This window comes from Procambarus clarkii, chromosome 24 (assembly GCF_040958095.1).
Source record: "Procambarus clarkii isolate CNS0578487 chromosome 24, FALCON_Pclarkii_2.0, whole genome shotgun sequence".
NCBI classification, from domain to species: domain Eukaryota; kingdom Metazoa; phylum Arthropoda; class Malacostraca; order Decapoda; family Cambaridae; genus Procambarus; species Procambarus clarkii.
In genome coordinates, this window is record NC_091173.1 from 7,332,113 (window position 1) to 7,351,702 (window position 19,590).

Sequence of the window (19,590 nt, forward strand, 5' to 3'; positions counted from 1 at the left end):
GCTAGTGACGTCACTGATGGTGACTTACTAAAGTATTCTGACAATTTAGAATACTCTTGATACTTTAAAGCAGGAATACTATTGAGTATGTATGAATACAATATGAATGAAGACTAATTTCTCTAAATTACTGAATTCTGTAAAATAATTCATTATACGTTGCTTTAAGACAAAGGTGGCGGCCATTTTGTATCTCAACCGCCAGTCCCAGGGGAGATGCCCCGTGCTTGGGTCAGGTCAAACTACATCTTGACTCTAATTTTTGTACAAAGGCATATCCCACTGCCTCCCATACAATTACTTATTTTAAAACAGCTTCAGTTGTTACACAGTAATGTAAATATATATACTGTATACCTACACATTATTTTAAAAGCATAAAATATCAGATATTGAAAACAATGAATCAAAATTTTAATATTTTTATTTAAAAAAAATACAGTACACTTTTACATGATAAAATCAGGTTCTTCTTTTATTTTTATTGTTCTGCCACTTCTGCTCACTTTTGTGGATGGCATCATGGCAGATGTTGGCTCAAAGTCCTCTTCCTCTTTAATGGGTCTTTGCCTTTTAACAGCTCGAATGACTGCTCTTAGTTTTTTGTTTCCTAATTCCTTAATTTGTCTGCCTTTTAGCTCTGGTTGTTTAGGAAGTAAGGATTTCTGCTTCCCCCATATTAAATTGTGAGTTTCTTTTAGCATGTCATTTAGAACTACAGAATCTGCAAAGTCTTTTGATTTAGACCACTGATATAGTTTTTCGATGATAGCTTGAGAAGAATTGCTGAACCCAAATGACTCGTCATCCCTTTCCTTTTTAATAATGTTGATAGAGGAAAGATTATTTGATGCTGCTTCTGAGCTTCCACATGCCATTACTTGAGGCAAAGTGTTTGATTTCTTTCCTACTCCAGTATGAGTTTGAATGATAATTGGCTCTTGAATTACATGAAAAGAGTCTTCTGATGAATTATTTCTTTCAGTTTGTGATGCCATTGTAATGGTAAAGGCTGGAACTTCTTTGGATTTAATTGATATAACACTATTATTAATATTTTTTGTTGAGGTACTAAGAGTGGGTGATAACCTTGCTGAAGTGCTGGGATCAGGTACGGTATAGGAAACGGCTGCTTCTGCACTTTCTGTAATTTTCAGTAGAATTATTCCAACACACTCAATGTCAAATGCACTAGCTATACATGTGCACTTGCAGGTTTTTAGCTTTGTAACACAAATTATTCCATTATGGAATGTAACACATGATACACAATCTATGATGTAATCAGAATTTTCATATGCCTCTAAGGCAAGCCTGTGACGTTCTTGTTCAGGAGATGGCCCATCTCTTAACTGAGCCAAAGCAGTGGCCAAACATAAGTGTAAACAGGGTCCCATAAATGTTACAGTAGGACACTCGCACTCCATTGTAATTAGATTGACCCGATAAGTTGTCTCCAACAAATCCTGACATGGGACAAGAGCAATCCACTTGCCTTGCCACGTAACTAATTGAGACCACCCTTGGTTGAGTAGTAACCCTGCTTGTTCACTTGCTGTTCCTTCCATCAGCAGTGACATATTCACCATTCCATCAACAAAACTGAAAATAAAAACATTTAAGCAAATTATTTCATATACAGAACATCTACTGTATTAACTCTTAATACTGCCTTGAATGAACAGAATCTCTAAATTTTCTTTCATCCTACTACCATAAACAATTGTGATCATTCTGATTTGTTTTAGCATAAATTTTCTTCTTTTCCTGGGTGTAACTGCAAATTCCAGAGGTTAGTTCTCAAGCACAGAGGTACCCGAGCCATCTAGCTACCAAGGTCATGGAGTTTTCTCCTTCACAACCATATATTCCCTCCATGCATTCTTCCTTGGAGAATGCCTTTCTTTCCCAGGCATTGGAAAATGACTGGCTCTGTTCCAGTTTTCATAGCAGGCTTCTGGGGATTGGAGTGGAGGCCAATTTAGACTCTTGGATGCCCATAGATTCTTCTTGTTAATTTGTTAATTCTGAGAAGGGTTATATGCTCACAAAAGACAGGTTCTCTTATTGTGCCGTTCAGTCCTGTGGATTCATCTTCCCAGAGGTTCCCAATTCCCGAGTTTTTCCTCCGGTCGCATGTGAAGACCTTTTTGATGTACAGTATTTCCTGTAGAATTTGGACCTCGCTGCCATGACTAACTCTGCTTCCTTTTAATTCAAGTCGGCATCATTTTTGGCTACATTATGAAGTTCCAGATTCATCCTGGGTGGCTGACCTATCTTTTTTTTTATCTTGGAGGCTTGGCAGGGGTTCTGTCATGCCCATACACTTGAATGGTGTGAAGTGTCAAATGTTCTTCAGGTGTTCTTGGGCAGCCCTCCTTATTTCCCACTTGAGGACTGTTTGTTTGCTCCCAGTTTTGCCAAGGATGTGGATAAGTGGCAGCTTCACATTCAACTACCAGTGCTGTCTGCTGCCCTTATTGCGGAAGATCACAGGGCTCGTTTGCACTTGGTGATGGTCATGCTTCTTTTGCCTTTATGGAGCATAAATTTTTTCTGATCAGCTCCATGATGACGTTAACTCGGCTTGGCTTGGTTCCAGGTGTGAAGGCTTTGAGAACTGTAGTGCCACAGGTCTTGCCCTAAGATATTGCACCCACCCTTTGGCAGGTGGTGACAGCATTTTATACTGCTCACCTTGCATGTTGGCATGCCCTCCTTGCCCACTATTGGATTCAGCTTGGTCCTTAGTCCTTTTGTCTGCTCCCCTTATTCCTGAGCATATTGTTGCATAGTTCCTTTTGATGGCAGCTATTTCTTGCCTTCTGATATCCCAGCTTTTGACTAATCAGGGGTCCTGATTCACTTTATTAACTAACATTTTTCTTCATTATTCTTTCTGTGGCAATGCAATGTTTCTTTTTCAATGTTTATTTATATTTTTCACCTAACAAAATAATCCCAGATATGATACCTGTAGTCTTTCATTACTCTGCTCTTTTATTATCTCATAAATGTTGCTCGTGCCACATTATGATCTTGAAGAGACTCGACTGTGACAATGTGATAATTGTTATTTTTGTCACTGAATGGATGCCAAATAGTTTTAACTGCAATCTTTAGATGTTAATGCATCCATCATCCCAGGCAGGATGGGGGCTCTGCCTCAGAACCTTTACAGCTATAGAGGGTGCACTTCTTTCGGCATCAGACCCAGGAGAATAGTGGTCTATAGACCACATTGTACTTACCAAGACAACACAAAGGTGTGTGTGTGTGTGTGTGTATGTGTAATTACCTAAGTGTAGTTACAGGATGAGAGCTACGCTCGTGGTGTCCCGTCTTCCCAGCACTCTTTGTCATATAACGCTTTGAAACTACTGGCGGTCTTGGCCTCCATCACCTTCTCACCTAACTTGTTCCAACCGTCTACCACTCTGTTTGCGAAAGTGAATTTTCTTATATTTCTTCAGCATCTGTGTTTAGCTAGTTTAAATTTATGACCTCTTGTTCTTAAAGTTCCAGGTCTCAGGAAATCTTCTCTATCGATTTTATCAATTCCTGTTACTATTTTGTATGTAGTGATCATATCACCTCTTTTTCTTGTCTTCTAGTTTTGGCATATTTAATGCCTCTAACCTCTCCTCGTAGCTCTTGCCCTTCAGTTCTGGGAGCTGAAGGGCAAGAGCATGTCTACTAGGTGCAAAGACATGCACTTAGTAGCATGTCTTTGCACCTTTTCCAGTTTGTTGATGTGCTTAATTAATTAAATTAAATTAAGATATGGGCACCACACAACCGCTGCATATTCTAGCTCTTTGGTCCCGCCTCTCAACCGTCAATCAACAGGTGTACAGGTTCCCGAGCCTATTGGGCTCTATCATATCTACACTTGAAACTGTGTATGGAGTCAGCCTCCACCACATCACTTCCTAATGCATTCCATTTGTCAACCACTCTGGCACTAAAAAAGTTCTTTCTAATATCTCTGTGGCTCATTTGGGCACTCAGTTTCCACCTGTGTCCCCTAGTGCATGTGCCCCTTGTGTTAAATAACCTGTCTTTATCTACCCTGTCGATTCCCTTGAGAATCTTGAATGTGGTGATCATGTCCCCCCCCCCCTAACTCTTCTGTCTTCCAACGAAGTGAGGTTCAATTCCCGTAGTCACTCCTCGTAGCTCATACCTCTCCGCTCGGGTACTAGTCTGGTAGCAAACCTTTGAACCTTTTCCAGTTTAGTTTTATGCTTGACAAGATATGGACTCCATGCTGGAGCCGCATACTCCAGGATTGGTCTGACATATGTGGTATATAATGTTCTGAAAGATTCCTTACACAAGTTTCTAAATGCCGTTCTTATGTTAGCCAACCTGGCGTATGCCACTGATGTTATCCTCTTGATATGAGCTTCAGGGGACAGGTCTGGCGTGATATCAACCCTCAGGTCTTTCTCTCTCTCTGACTCCTGAAGTATTTCATCTCCCAAATGATACCTTATATCTGGTCTCCTGCTTCCTACCCCTATCTTCATTACATTACATTTGCTTGGGTTAAACCCTAACAACCATTTGTTCGACCATTCCTGCAGCTTGTCCAGGTCTTCTTGAAGCCTCAAGCTGTCCTCCTCTGTCTTAATCCTTCTCACACACATAATAATGTGTGTGTGTGTGTATCTTCATATGAATACATGGATATTCATATGAAGATAAACAAATATGTACTGTAGATATATACATACAAAAGTTGTATCAACAGTATATTATTTGAATTTCGTTAATTAATATTTTTGAGCATAAGAAACACAGGGTCAGGTGAGAACATACCTGAAGGGTTACACTTTAAATAACAAGAAATACAACTTGTGTACCAGAGGAATACTTGAAAGAGCTGCAGTAATGCTTTTACTCCACCTACTGAACAACTTTAAATGATCAAAATTCAATACAAAAACAGAACTGACTTACTTTCTATATTCCATGACATTATGTGTTATGAGTCTTAAAAGCTTCTCTAGAGATTTCCTGGTATGCAAGCCTTTCAAATATCGATGATGTATTCTTAAGAAAAACCTGAAAAGGAAAAGCATATGATTCGTGAAGAAGAAGCAACAACTGGGTGATAACAGAGCCTTTGTATCCCTGTGTTTTAAATGACAACTGTACGGATGCCTGGAACTTGAGAGCCGATTTCCAGTTATAACATTTCCATTCATTAGACCTTTAATGTGTCTAGTAGGTGTCACAGTTACCCATTACAATAGTGGATTGTTAAATACTGTAGATTAATAATGGAAGCAATCAAATGGATTTATGAAAAAGATGTATATCTTATAATTTGTACTTGAACCAAGAATTTCAGATTGATAAAGTTGTACCAATTGTTGTATAAAAATAAACTTGAAACCTTGATGATATATTGTAATTGTGTATAAGAAAATTACAAGAAATAATTTAGAAAAGCTGCAGCAAAGGCATGGTTATCTATTTAATAATGCTTGGTCAGTACCACAAAAATAAAATAAAGAATATAATGTATTCCATTATTTAATTGTATTTCTACAGATACATCTGACTGGAAACAAAATAAAATTTTGATCTAAGACCAAGTGCTGGGCCATTTATCATTTCAGAGTTATACAGGCTGGTTACTACTTTCACAAAACCACTGCAAAATAAAACAAGAGAGAGTGCATAGCTTCCTGTTCTCAGATTATTAATGGTTACCCAGCATTTTGGGACATGAAACTGAGTATTTCATGAAATGTTTCTGTGGCCTTATCACATATTAACTACTCTATGTCGACGTTGCAGAATGTACAAATACCATAAACTGCATATCTGATTCACACAGATGCAGGTCACCATGCAGTAATGAAAATCAAACTACCACAACAGTGTGTCCATGTATTCCCAGCTTCAGGAGAACATAACACATTGTTCTACATGTCTCATAATAATGGAAATTTGGAGATTAATTTTTGTCAGTGGATGTTATACCATGTTTCATTCCTGAAGATTAATTGATACTGGATTCATTGGCTATTGAAACATTAAGTTTGAATTTGGAAGATTATAATGGTTGTAATATGGTAAAGCCTAAAAGATAATTTATTGGTTATAAATATACTGTATCTGGCATTGCTATAGTCATTTAGAAGAGGGATATCAACCAAGGGAGGCTAAAAGAAGGGACTGTTTTCTTTATTGTCATAAGACAGTGTTTGGAAAATCTGTGTACAAGTTGTACACCTAGAAATGGCTTGATATCTTTATGTCACATCCACACCATTATAGAGAAGGTTCCAATAGCAACATACACAAATCCTTATCTTTACTGGTTAACATCACTGTTTTAGGTTGTTCTCACATACATGAAGCTTATTACTTGACATCCTTTTACATGTTTACCAAACCCCACAACTCAGAAGATGGAGAAGCGATGACGTTTTGGTCCGTCCTGTTCCATTATCAAGTCGTGTGATAGATGAGAGGAAGGTACAGGAAAATATATAAGGTAAGATGAGAGGTGAGGGGCAGGTAAGAATATGGTAAGGATAGGATGAATGTAAGAATAAGGTAATAATAGGATGAATGTAAGAATTTAACTGAATTATCTATGGATTTAGATTAAAGAGTGAGACAATTTTTTAAATCTACATTATTTTGCATATTGGATCAAAATGATTCATATTTCATTATTGAATAAGATGACTAACAATGAGAGTAAAGCATGTAAATACTATAGCCTAGAATACTAACCTTTCTGTGGCAGCAATAGCATCACTGCTTCCATAAAAAGAACTTCTTCCAAAATCACTCCATTTAGTTGCACATGTAATCCATTCAGCTTGGAACATTGTTGTAAATGCTTCAAAATCTATTCTTTGTTGCATTTCACTTGCAGCCAGCATGAAGTCATCTTCCTAAGGTAATATTTTTTGCTTAGGCCTCAAAATACAGTAACTGTTTGAATATAATTTTTCATTTCCCTAACTAATCCTCCAAAAATTATAAATGTAAGTACCCATGATGACTGTTGACAGAATGAATAAAATGTGTAATGTTGCATCTAAAAAACCAGCGTTGAATGTAATGAAACGCCATTTTCTGGGTGAGTCCCGGAGGCGTTCCGGATCTATCCCAGGCTGATATGCTAATGTCAGACTTTGGCATCAGTCATGTGTATGGAGTTCTTAGGCCTACCGAGGACCACGGCCAGAACCGGGCCCCCTCAGAGAGGCAAGGGGAGCAATGGCCTATAGAAGCCCCCGTGTTGTTGGAAACATTCTATGTCTGCCATCGACCGGAACAGGCACCCAGAAAGGTAAGTGCCTCAAAACAAACCCCTATTCTGGTTAAAATTGCTACCAAAAGCCGAACTAGTGGATAGAACTCCCCAACAGAAAACAAGCAAACTAGTGTGACATCACACGCCGCCGCGCCGCTGTCTGCACAGCTCCCCCCTTCCCCGGGAGGTGGAAGGGGGAGCCCCAGACCCTCCACGCAGGCTACCCACAACTCAGTTCTTGAGGCTGGATGTCAAAAACGCGAAAAAAATGCCGACCGGAGGGAGGGAGGGATGCCGGGGAGCCTCCGGGACTCACCCAGAAAATGGCGTTTCATTACATTCAACGCTGGTTTTCTGGGGGGAGCCCCGTTGGCTCCCCGGAGCTAACTACCCACAGACGGAAAAAGAGGGACTTACCCGGGAGGCGATCGTCGCTCACTCCTCAACTCGAAGCCGAGACAACTGGCTGCAACCGCCGACCCAAAGCAACACAGGCCCGACGAGGCCCAGGGACATTCACAAGATAACGAGCAGCCAGGACCCTGTTCATCCGCCAAAATCCCCGCGCCCGAATATCAGACCAAGACATATTCCCAAAGACGGCAGCAAGAGCCGCGAACTTACGAACGTCATGGGCACGGGGATAGACCGCAGGCTGGCTGGACTTAATAACCCTGCGGACGACCTGAGAGACCCGAACCCGCGAACAGGGAAGAAGGGAAACCGGATCAACCCACATCGCGTCCCCGGACACAGAACATGATGCACCCCGGCCTGACCAACCAAGCATCAACCACCCACGGACCCCTCTGGAACGCAGCATTCTCATTCTTCGCCAGAAAGGAAGGAGACGGCTGCAAGCGAACAAAACTATCACAACGACCAAAAGAGCAGAAACCCTTGCGCCGGAGGAGAGCATGAAGCTCCCCTACCCGACCCCCAGAGGCCAAAGCCAACAAGAAAAGTGCCTTGGAAAAACAATCCTGGACCGAAGGGGCCACAACGAAACGAGGAGACAAAAGGAAAGCGAGCACTCTGTCCAAAGACCAGGATGGCTCAGGCGGCGCATGAGCAGGCCGGAGGTGAAACAATGCACGAGACAGCTTGCGAAACGGCGCAGACGTAACATCGATACTGAAGGCAAGCTGAAGCGGCTCCCGCACGATACGAGGCGACAGTGTTAGGCATAAGATGACGGTCCTGAAACAACCACGAGAGGAAGGACAAGACCACCCAAACAGACATGGAACTAACACGACGAAGATGCAAAAGGAAACAGAAGGACCGCCAGGAAACTTCATACTGCCGCCGAGAAGAAGCCCTCAGGTGGGACACCAACAAGGAGGCCACCTGATCACTATAGAGATGATGATAAACTCGAGTCAAAAAACCCATACGCAAAGACTCGAGGAGAAGATCGAACCAGCCACGTGACGTACCGGCCCGATCTGCTGAAAGAGGCGGAGCCGCGGGAAAACCTCTGGGTTCGGACACCGAGCAAGCAGCGCCTGAAACCAAGGCTGGGCCGGCCACCAAGGGGCCAGAAGGACAACTCTCCCCTGGTAAGTCTTTAAGCGAGTCAGGACCTGGAGCAACAGCCGAACTGGGGGAAAGAGGTACAGGAACCCCCACCTCGACCAGTCTAGCCGAAAGGCATCAACCCCGACGGCCTCGCGATCGGGGAAGGGCGCCACGTACACGGGAAGACGCCGCGACCACGCCGACGCGAAGAGGTCCACCTCGGGCGCCCGAACGTCTGGCAAAACCAATGGAAAGACTCGTCGTCGACCATCCACTCCATGGAGAGGGGAACGAAGCGAGACAGGGCGTTGGCCAAGACGTTGGACACTCCCTGTACGTGAACCGCCAGGAGAGCCAAACACCGAGAACTCAGCAGACGAGTCACCCGAAGCGACCAACCCCAAAGAGACAAGGACCGCATCGAACCCCCGCGGTTCAGGCAATGAACCACCGGAGAGCAGTCCGAATGGAGCCGAATCGTTGATCCGCGGGCCACCCGAATCCTCCCAAGAGCGAACCACACTGCCGCGAACTCCCGCATCATGCTGTGAGCTCGACGGAAGGACGGATCCCAACGCCCCTGGCCGGCCTGGTGAGCACTGGTCACAAAACCCCAGCCGAGAGATGACGCATCCGTGTACACATCGAGCGAGGGCTCGGGTAGGCGCCAAGGCATTGAACCCCGAAAACCCCTAAAAGGAAACCGGTGACGCAGCAACTGACGCAAGGCCCCCGGGGGTCGAACTCTGCGATCGCGAGAGAGGCAGAAGGGGGGACTCCGAAGGAACCAGAAAGGCCGACGAAGCCAAACCCGACCCAGCGGTAGACCACCATTGCGAAGTTCAGGCTCCCGCACACCCCCTCGAGCAACCGCCGGGTGACCCGAGGGCCCACCAGAAACAGACGAAAGCGGGACCACAACCGCAGGAGAGACTCTGGAGGGAGAGACAAGGAGGCGGTTCGAGAGTCCTAAACGAGACCCAGCCAACTCGGAACCTGAGAGGGAACCAGATGGGACTTCCTCCAGTTCACCAAGAACCTGAACCCAGCAAGCTGGGAAAGAACCAAATCCCTGGCTAGCAAGCAAGCTGACCAGCTGAGAGCCCAAACCAGCCAGTCGTCGAGGTAGGCCAACACCCGATCACCTAGGAGACGTAAATGAGCCACCACAACCCGTGTAAGGCGCGTGAACACGCGAGGTGCCAGGTTCAACCCGAACGGGAGACAACGAAAGCTGTAACTTAGACGCCCCACAACAAAACCGAGCCAGTCCCTGAACCGCGGATGAATCGGGACATGCCAATAAGCGTCCCGAAGGTCCAGGGACACCATCCAAGCGCCCGACTCCAAGAGGAGCCGAACCTGAGACAGCGTAGCCATCTGAAAGGAGGGGCAATGAACCCAGGGGTTCAGACGGGACAAGTCCAGAATGAACCGCAGGTCCGTGCAGTCCTGTTTCGGAACCGGAAACAGACGGGAAACCCATCTGAGGGACGACGTCGTTTCGACGACGCCCAAGCGTACCCACTCCAAGACGACTCGACAGAGTGCAGGGGAAGAAACCTGTCCTGCCAGCCCTGACCCCTCCCAAGGGGGGAGGGGCCACCGCAGGCCGCCACACACGACCCGAAAGGCCCACGAATCGTGGGACCAGGAGCGGGCGAACAGCGCAAGCCGCCCTCCCCCCCATTGCCCCGTCAATGGGGCAAACCGCGAAAGGGCCGGCGACCCTTATGAGACCCAGAACCCCGCACAGAGCGAACACTGCGCCGACCAGACAAGGAAGGGTCCGGAGTAGGAGCCGAACCCGAACCTGACACCAGAGGCCTACCATGACGAGAGGAACCCCGAGCCCTGGCACGACCCTTCCGGGAAGACCCACCCCGGGACCCCCGGAAAACCAACAAGTCCGACATCGGACGACAAGCCACCGACGCAGCCTGAATAAACTGCGCCACAGCCGACTGCTCAAACAGAATAGGACAAAAAGGTGAAGAACGCCTAAGAGCCAGAGCCCAAGCAGATTCCACGGAGGAACCCAGCACCATCTGCCAACACGTGAGACGGGAAGCATAAAACAGGGAAACTGCATCCCGCAAAATCGGCGTGAACAGCTTCAACAAGGCAGCCGACGAACACGCAGCCGAGGGCAAGGTGCCGGACCCCAGGATGGACCCAAGCAACCTCACATCCTCCACAAGCCAATCCGAGGACAGCTCCAGGAGGGAAAAGAACTGCAAGGCTGAAGCCAAAAGCCCCGGGCGCGCAAGTCCTCCGCAATGAGCGCCGCAGAAAGGGTGGGAACCTGCACATGGAGCTGAATAACACCAACATCGCGGGGAAGGGCAGGGGCAAACAAGCACTCATTCAGGTACTCAAGATCGTCCCCCAGGAAAACCTGAATCACCGTGGAAGCTTCCCGCCACTCCAGCGTGCGGGAATGACAGAAAGGAATGCCAGGAATCCAGAACAAACAAGGGGCAGTCCGCTAGCCAAGAAGACTCCGGAACCTCGTAACGGAGCCAGAAAGGGAACGAAGTCCCAAACCTGAACTCGGACGAATCCATTTCCGAGGCATAATCCGGGTCACACAGGAGGTAAGCTGCAAAGGCCGCCCGCATTACACCAGATTGGATGCAATAAGCCAAAAACCTCCGGAAAGACGGAACCGACGCACCCGGGGGAACACGGAACCGAACCCGAGGAGGGGCCGACACCAAATCCAACTCGTACGCAGAGGGGGGAAAAGAAAACCCCACTCCTTGTAACAATAAGCCCTGCTCAGGGGGAAGAAAAACCCAGGCGGGGTCCAGCGGGGCCCAAGGCCCCCAAGTCAGCCCCTCCCCAGCCTCGAGGTCCTTCACCACAAGATCCGAGACCGAGTCCTCTCCCCAAGCCCCGACCCCACAAGACAAGGACGGAGCAGCCGGAAAAGCTGGAGGAAGGGGGGTCCACTGGTCAGACCCAGAAGCTTCGGCTGGGAGACAAGACTCGATTGCCTCTGCTGCCCCCCCTCCTGGAAGGGGCACCCCCCGAAGCTGCCCGAGTCTCGAGATCAAGTAACCCCTGCTCCGACCCCGAAACCCTCAGACGCTTCGGGGCCAGAAGCAGGGGGGGGGGAAAGACCAGAACGAACAGAAGGGGAAGGACGAGGAGGTGCGGACTGAACCAGGATCGAAGCGACCCCCACCCCCAAGTCCAGGTCTCGAAAAGCAAAGTGGGGCAGCCCCGGGGCATCCGGGTGAGCAACCAACCGAGTGCGTTGCAACAGACGAAACCTAGACTGCAACGCACGCGCTGCCTGTACCCGAAGAGAATCATCAGAGGATTGGGTAAATTGAGTCACAAGCAAGCAGCAACACTCACAGGAGTCAGGGTCGAAAGTATCACCGACCCAACAGGCAGCGTGGCAGAGGCAAAAACAATGAGGGTCACCCTGAGACAAGGGGACCGAGCAATCCTCAAACTCGCACACAGCGAGCGGGGACTCCGGGGTCACATCCATCGGACCCAAGCGCCCCCTATGGGATTCCCAGGGTCCTGAGCATTTACTTTAAGAGGACTCGCGCTCAGGTAGTCCCAGGCAGGGCGCTGCTAACTGGCGCCCAAAACTACCAAGCGAACTTCTATAGCTGTACCCCAGGGACGTGTACACTCACTGGGATCTAGCAGGGGGTGCCACTGAGGAGAACAGTGGAAGGGCAAAAACTAATGGAATAATATGACAGAACCCCCCACCAGGCAAAAACAAAAAGAAAAACAAAACCCCGCAAGAGGACAGCGAACCCCAAGGAACAGAGCCGGCCGCTATGTCGGGAATACAAGCTGTGCAGCACCCTGCGCCCCTACCAGTGCAAACTGCCTCTTACCTGCCGGTAACAAGGAAGAACAGAACACCCAAGAGCTCAACAGGCGGCCGAAAAAACGAAAAGGTAAAATGGACCAGCAGAGGCAGACCCCGAGGAGCCTGTGGAAGGTGGCCCCAAGGGCAGTACTTACAGGGCACCTAGGGAAGGCAGCCCTAGGCACATGCAGCCCGAGTACTGAAGATAACTCCTGGCTCTCGCACCCACAAAAACAAACACCACATGCAAAGCACAGTGCAGTAGCGACACCGGAGCCAGAGCATACGACCATCGCCTATAGCATCAGCCTCAAGAACTGAGGTGTGGGTAGCCGGCGTGGAGGGTCTGGGGCTCCCCCTTCCCCCTCCCGGGGAGGGGGGAGCTGCGCAGACAGCGGCGCGGCGGCGTGTGACGTCACACTAGTTTGCTTGTTTTCTGTTGGGGAGTTCTATCCACTAGTTCGGCTTTTGGTAGCAATTTTAACCAGAATAGGGGTTTGTTTTGAGGTGCTTACCTTTCTGGGTGCCTGTTCCGGTCGATGGCAGACATAGAATGCTTCCAACCACACGGGGGCTTCTATAGGCCATTGCTCCCCTTGCCTCTCTGAGGGGGCCCGGTTCTGGCCGTGGTCCCCGGTAGGTCTAAGAACTCCATACAAATGACTGATGCCAAAGTCTGACATTAGCATATCAGCCTGGGATAGCTCCGGGGAGCCGACGGGGCTTCCCCCAGAAAAAAAGTACAAATTTTGTACTAGGGTGAACAAATCCACAAGGGCCGTGATGAGGATTCGAACCTGCGTCCGGGAGCATCCCAGACGCTGCCTTAATCGACTGAGCTATGACATGGTTCATTTGATGCATCACGTTATTGTGATTTGTGTGTGTTTTGTACTAGGGTATTTAGATTTTAGATTTAGAAGCTTTATTTGTTAGTAATGTTTACAAATCATCACAGTTATAACTTGAGTGAGCAAGTGTACGTACAGCCAATAAAAAACCAGTGTGTGGGTGATCAGAACAATACCCAGAACTGTGCAACTGTACGAGGGGGACAGGGTCTGGCTCTGGTCCCTGGTAGGCATCAAAACTCACACGACTGATGTGACTCAATAGTGGGAAGCTATCTCAGTGAGTTAGCTTCAGGAGACCACTGGGGCTACCCCCAGAAACTTAGCTCACAATTAGAGTGGTAAGACTGATACTGGGAATACATAGTGTATCAAATTTAAATGATGAGAATAAAACTTAAAGGATAGGATAACTAAGAAACTAAATATATCATGAAATTGTAGAAATTTGTTCACCTCTAAGCATTATACAGCCACAGATCTCTGTGCTAGCCTGGATCAAAATCACTTTGAATACACATCATGTAACATAAGGACTTATTATTTCAATAGGATTTATATTGCTTTCAACAAACCATTTCTATTGGTATACCAAAAAGGCACAACAAGAAAATTTGAATTTGATCCAGATTTATTAAAGCACTCCCAGTGAGATCAGAATATTCTATACATAGTATGTATAGTAATTTCCAGCTGGTCACATTCTGAGCATAGGCAAGAGAAGACCAAAGATGACGACTAAGACTCGGTGCACTCAGGTTCTTCTGGTTCAATCCATCACATTGGGATGGATTGAACTTATGATTTCACTAAATAGATGCAACTCTATACTGTACATGAAAAGATGTGGAGAAAGGAGAATGCAAATAATGAGCATAAATTTATGTCTATCTATCCTCAAAATGCATTGTTTATGGAACATTGGCATGTTAAATAATGCACAAAGATGTGGTCCATCATTTGGTATAAGAAAGCTTCCAAACATTTGGTGATAGCCAAAATTTAACAAATTTTCATAAATCTTGATTATTTCCAACCCCAAATTAGCAAGTTCAGATTTCAATTGTGCCATGGTATGAGCTTTGTGGCTAAGCATTTTTGTGGTTTACGTGTTACAGTACATTATGTCATATGATCATGTATGAAACATGGCACCATCCATAAAATAAGGCCTTAAAATCTCAATCCAGTCGTTATTTTGTTTCAGAACAACAATTTCATGGATACAGTATTTATAATTCGATTCATCTACCATGGTTATGTAAGTGCTTCATCTTCCACAGTTATTTAAGTGCTTCATCTACCTTGGTTATGTAATTTCATCTACCATGGTCATGTAAATGTTGACCAGACCACACACTAGAAGGTGAAAGGATGATGACGTTTCAGTCCAACCTGGACCATTCTCAAGTCGATTGTGAGACTTGACAATCACAACCTCACAATCGACTTGAGAATGGTCCAGGACGGACCAAAACGTCGTCGTCCTTTCACCTTCTAATATGTGGTCTGGTCAACATACTTCGGCCACGTTATTGTGACTCATTGCCGTCATGTAAATGTTTTGTTTACCATAGTTAAAAGTGTATCTACTCACATGAAAACAAAAGTTTCACATTAATATTCTGCATGTCATGCATATTTTTTGTGAATATACAGCATTCAGTGCTTTTTGTAATGTTTAATAAAGATGTCGTGTTGTCCTACCATGGTGTATCCTTTTAGCTGGAGAATGTAGTGGACAAGAACTCTGCGCACCTCTGCGTGCTCCTTTCCAGATACCACTGAATTCTGAAGCCACCTGTGAACATCCTGAAAACAATAATTATATAATTTGTAATATGCAAAGAAAAATCTATACCCAATAGCTTAGTTTTATATCTATCACTACTGCATAAAGGCCTTTTTCACAATTATACATTCCTATTCATAGATAGTATGTATGAATTAATCATATTCAATTCAGATTATGATTTGAATACTTTTTCATACCCCAAAAAATATATATACAGTAAATTCTTACCTGAGCCACATGATACCAGCATATGAAAAAATTACTTTCAGGATAAATCCCAGCCATCGTTGTTGAGAGTGTGTGTATCTCTCGATCTAAGAAGAACACCCTGAAATATTTGCAAGTGTAATTAAAACCTTCACTTATAACTGGATGAACAGAGCCCAAGGGTACTGACAATAATGTACAGAAACACCAAGTTGAAAGTAGACAATTTGTAGATGATGACCTTTAAAAACTTTGACCTGTATACAGTATATGTTGGATTTGTTAATATCTTTTACAGGTCAAATGTCATTACAAATAAAGTTTGCTTTTATCTTGGCTTTTTTCTATATGCACTTACTATAATATAAACATATATACAGTTTAACACACACTTATTTCTTGAACAAGGAAGCACAATTTCATGAAGCAATTTGTTTAACAACATTTCTCAGTAACAGTGTGCCTAACATTTCTAAATTATAAGAGACTAGATGGAATATCCAGCTGCACCCAGTTTCTCTCTCCTTCCCTCTCTCTTCCCCTCTGCACTTTTTTTCCCAAATATTCCCCTACTCTCGTTCTTCTAATCTCCCCTTTTTTCAGTATTTACTGATAAAATCAATCAGGACCTAGCATAGTCTGGATAGGTCAGCGCTGCACTGGAACAGTTATGATCTTTTACAAACTTCTCCACTCTGTTAAACTGACACTAAAGAGACACTGGATAATAATCATCCAGCTTAGAATGGTCTCTAGATGACTCATTTCAATAAAGTCAAAGTGTTTCTAAGCATTACTTGACATTACATGGACCACCAAATAGTGCTCATTAAACACCTGAATAGTCTGCCTGTTATATATGCTGTATATATATATGTATGTACATGATAACACAAACCTTGGCTTAATTTGGCACCTGGTGGTTAGTTTTTGTAAGGCCTGGACAAATGTCAGGCCATCATCATCGCTAGTAATAATATAAGCAACGGGGAAACCATTTCCACTATCATCCCTCACCACTATGACGTACACAGCATTTCCGTACTGCCTGAGACCTGAAAATTTCAATGTGCTATAGACTAAAAAGTACTGGCCAAGCAGATGTGAACATACTAATACTTACATGTGAGCACGTGTATATGCACACTTGCACGCACACACACACACACACACACACGTTTCATGTTTCTGGACTTTCACAATTAGTGAAAGTCCACAAACAAGAGATTTACCGATGTTTCATAGCCCACTACACAAATTAACTGCAAAATTACTGAGGATAACATTAGCAACTTTACTGAATAATTTTGGTGTCTGCAAGTCAATATAAGCTGCCCCCTGGGGTAAGTTGAGGTTGGGCTAGCCACTTTACTGTGGTGCTGGTGGTTGCAGTCAGGACAGTGGGCCATTTGGTAGCTAAGACACTGTCCCTGTGAGTTTGGGACGGGTTGAATAACACCAGTGTCTCCCTAGCACCAGTATGACTTTGATGTGACAGGGAAAAAGTCTACTGTGCAACTGCTGACTGCCGACCTTCCCTGAGTGTGCTAGCCCCTAATCAGAGGTCAGTAGAATCATGATTTATAAGGCAACTGAGTGGGATAGCCCCAGAAAACAAATATTACATAATGATTTATGTGAATAAAATCTAATACTGTATTTACTTTTATTCCACTCCTTATGTAACAAGATTTCTTATTCCCATTTGGAACATTTAAAGTTTCCAGGACGGAATTCAGTCCAAAATGCAAAAAAATAGAGAATGAGCTATGTATACCACTAAAGCTACTATTTAGATAATACCTGGATCAAGGAAGAATATGTCGAGACCAGAAATCTGGTAATGTTATCATAATCTTCAAAAATTCGGCATTGAATGTAATGAAACCTGTCATATAGGCAGTTTCAAGAGAATTATGAGGAAAGTGATTCTCAACTCTCTTCAAGTGGATATTATCAAGAGAATATATTATGCAGTACACTATGTACAACAAACCTATCGTATACCTCATATAGGTATACAGATATACACCTCTTATACAATCTACCCTAGTAGATTGATATATAATTATATATCATCAAGAGATTGCTATACAGTACTATAATTATTTATTATATATCACCAAGATATTAAAATTTCTCTATATAATTCAACAGCTCTAATTTATTCTCTATTCACTAACCTTCATAATTCTTTTCTATAAATACCATATGCTGGCCATGGTGAATAAAATTTTCTCTCATGTCATTGTTTTGGAGAACAATAATCAGCGGGCGTGGATTAGCACCAGTGATGGTCTGAGACTGATAATAAACACAGGTCTCTCTAAGTTCTGTTCTTATCAATCTTGAAATGTTATCCTTGTTGACGGTATCATATTTCCTGGGTTTCTTAGTGTCGAAGGTTATATTGCGTGTAATTGTTAGAGGTTTCTTTAGTGACAAAGCTAATTGTTGAATGTCTTGTCGTGTCGGAAAATATCTACGGTTCCGGTGATCTGTATTTTTATGTATTTTGTTCCATTTAGCAATTTCATTCATGATGTCACTAATTTTCATACCATTATTTATATTTATTTCAATCATAACCTTCAATGTGAGATCAATCCTGCTGACCCTGGATTCCTCTCTGTTGGTGGGATCATGACCATTATGTATGAGCCTGAAGCGGATAACACAAGCTGTCACGGTTGCTCCTTCTTCAAACATAAAAGACACATAAGCATTGCAACCATTAGCTCGTGTCTTTGTCGGATCGCCAGACGATCTTCCTGAAAATACAGAAATAAGAAATGTTGTAATAAACTTACTAGGACAATATATACTGTAATTTTATTGCAAAAGATATACTTCTAAACAAATCTTCACTGAGGACAGACAGTGTTCGAGTCTTGACCACGGAGTCATTGCAACCCAATGAATAGTACAGTATTTCAGAAACTACAATGGCCATTCCACCAATGAACTCCGTTATATAAACACAGTACAAATATTAAATACTGAACAGCAGTGGATAAAAAATACAATCCCACATCTTACATGGGTCTTATTTCAATATAAATTGAGCTTGTTTCTGACTACAATTATGTTTATCCACATTCTACATTCATTACAAATACAGTATTGCAATAATGACATGTTTAATTTTGTCTTTATGCAATTGTAAAAGTTTGGGGTAATTCTACTAACCTGTCTTTAACAACACACAGAGGAAAGTACTCACCTTTACAAGCATTACTCCTTTCACACTCATAAATAGTTTGTTTAGCGAAAATCTTTGGCTTACTAAAAGTACCCTTCTTTTGATCATAGAGCTTTGTTAAGTAGTCGTATATAAAGTCTTGTCTGTCCATGGTGACTGGGAGGACATGAACGCCCACGCCCTTCAGGATCCTGGTCCGGGTCCTGTGCTCAGCGTCCTGCCGCAGCCGCGTCAGGAAAGCCTCCGCCAGACTCATATAACAAATCGACTTCCCTTCCCTGCCTGAGGTCTCCATTACATATGGGTATTAGCCTGAACTTCCAAGTCATTCGTGAAGTGTGCTGAGAGTTTTCTTTCTTCCCGAGGTAATAAACTCAAGTCCAAGCAGCCGAGGCCCTCCAGCCGATTGACTGCAGGAGTGGTAATGTTGGCAGATGCGTCACTTAACACACTTCAGTGTGCCGTCTTGTGTATGTGTATATAAATAAATAAATAAAATAAAGATGTAATGAGCACTTTGCGGTGATGGATGTTGTGATGATGGCGCCCGACATCGCTAATGCTATGGAGCAAAGGTCCACGTTTTCTATGGGACTCCTGGTGGAACCCTATACTTATAATGGCTTGGTGCTTCTCCTGATAATTCCTTCCTTCCTGGTGAAACCTTGACACCTGTTCGGCCTTGGCACCACAGCTCAGTGGAACGCGATTATTGGCCTTTGGGATTCGATACTGTCGTCTGACACTCCTCTTCAACAGGTCACTTTGTACCATGCTTGACGCCCATATTGTCTGGGGTCACAGTTAGTTTAGGTCAGTTATTATGCACCCCATACCCATCTTGTGGGCGGTAGTGGAAAGGGTTACACAGCATATCAT

At 44.3% G+C, this 19,590-nt stretch overlaps 1 protein-coding gene across 1 annotated transcript; it reads right to left on the bottom strand.

Annotated features, from left to right (window-relative positions):
* Positions 1 to 406: 406 nt before the first annotated feature.
* LOC123761763 (uncharacterized) lies at positions 407 to 19,247 on the bottom strand. The gene is made up of 8 exons (XM_045747949.2): positions 18,733 to 19,247; positions 17,693 to 18,280; positions 16,408 to 16,564; positions 15,531 to 15,630; positions 15,215 to 15,319; positions 6,763 to 6,926; positions 4,969 to 5,073; positions 407 to 1,602 (listed from the first exon to the last, which is right to left on the bottom strand). The coding sequence occupies exons 1-8, from the start codon at positions 19,004 to 19,006 to the stop codon at positions 450 to 452; spliced, it is 2,646 nt and encodes an 881-aa protein (XP_045603905.2). The 5' UTR covers positions 19,007 to 19,247; the 3' UTR covers positions 407 to 449.
* Positions 19,248 to 19,590: the final 343 nt, after the last annotated feature.

What these genes read in the sequence shown, in the direction of transcription:
- LOC123761763 (XM_045747949.2), bottom strand. Translation starts at nt 19,006, where the DNA reads ATGGAGACCTCAGGCAGGGAAGGGAAGTCGATTTGTTATATGAGTCTG. An exon ending in TATAGAAAAGAATTATGAAG is followed by an intron (nt 16,565 to 17,692) that starts GTTAGTGAATAG and finishes TGAAATTTTCAG; the next exon opens with GTCTCAGGCAGTACGGAAAT. An exon ending in AGCTAAAAGGATACACCATG is followed by an intron (nt 6,927 to 15,214) that starts GTAGGACAACAC and finishes ATATTACCTTAG; the next exon opens with GAAGATGACTTCATGCTGGC.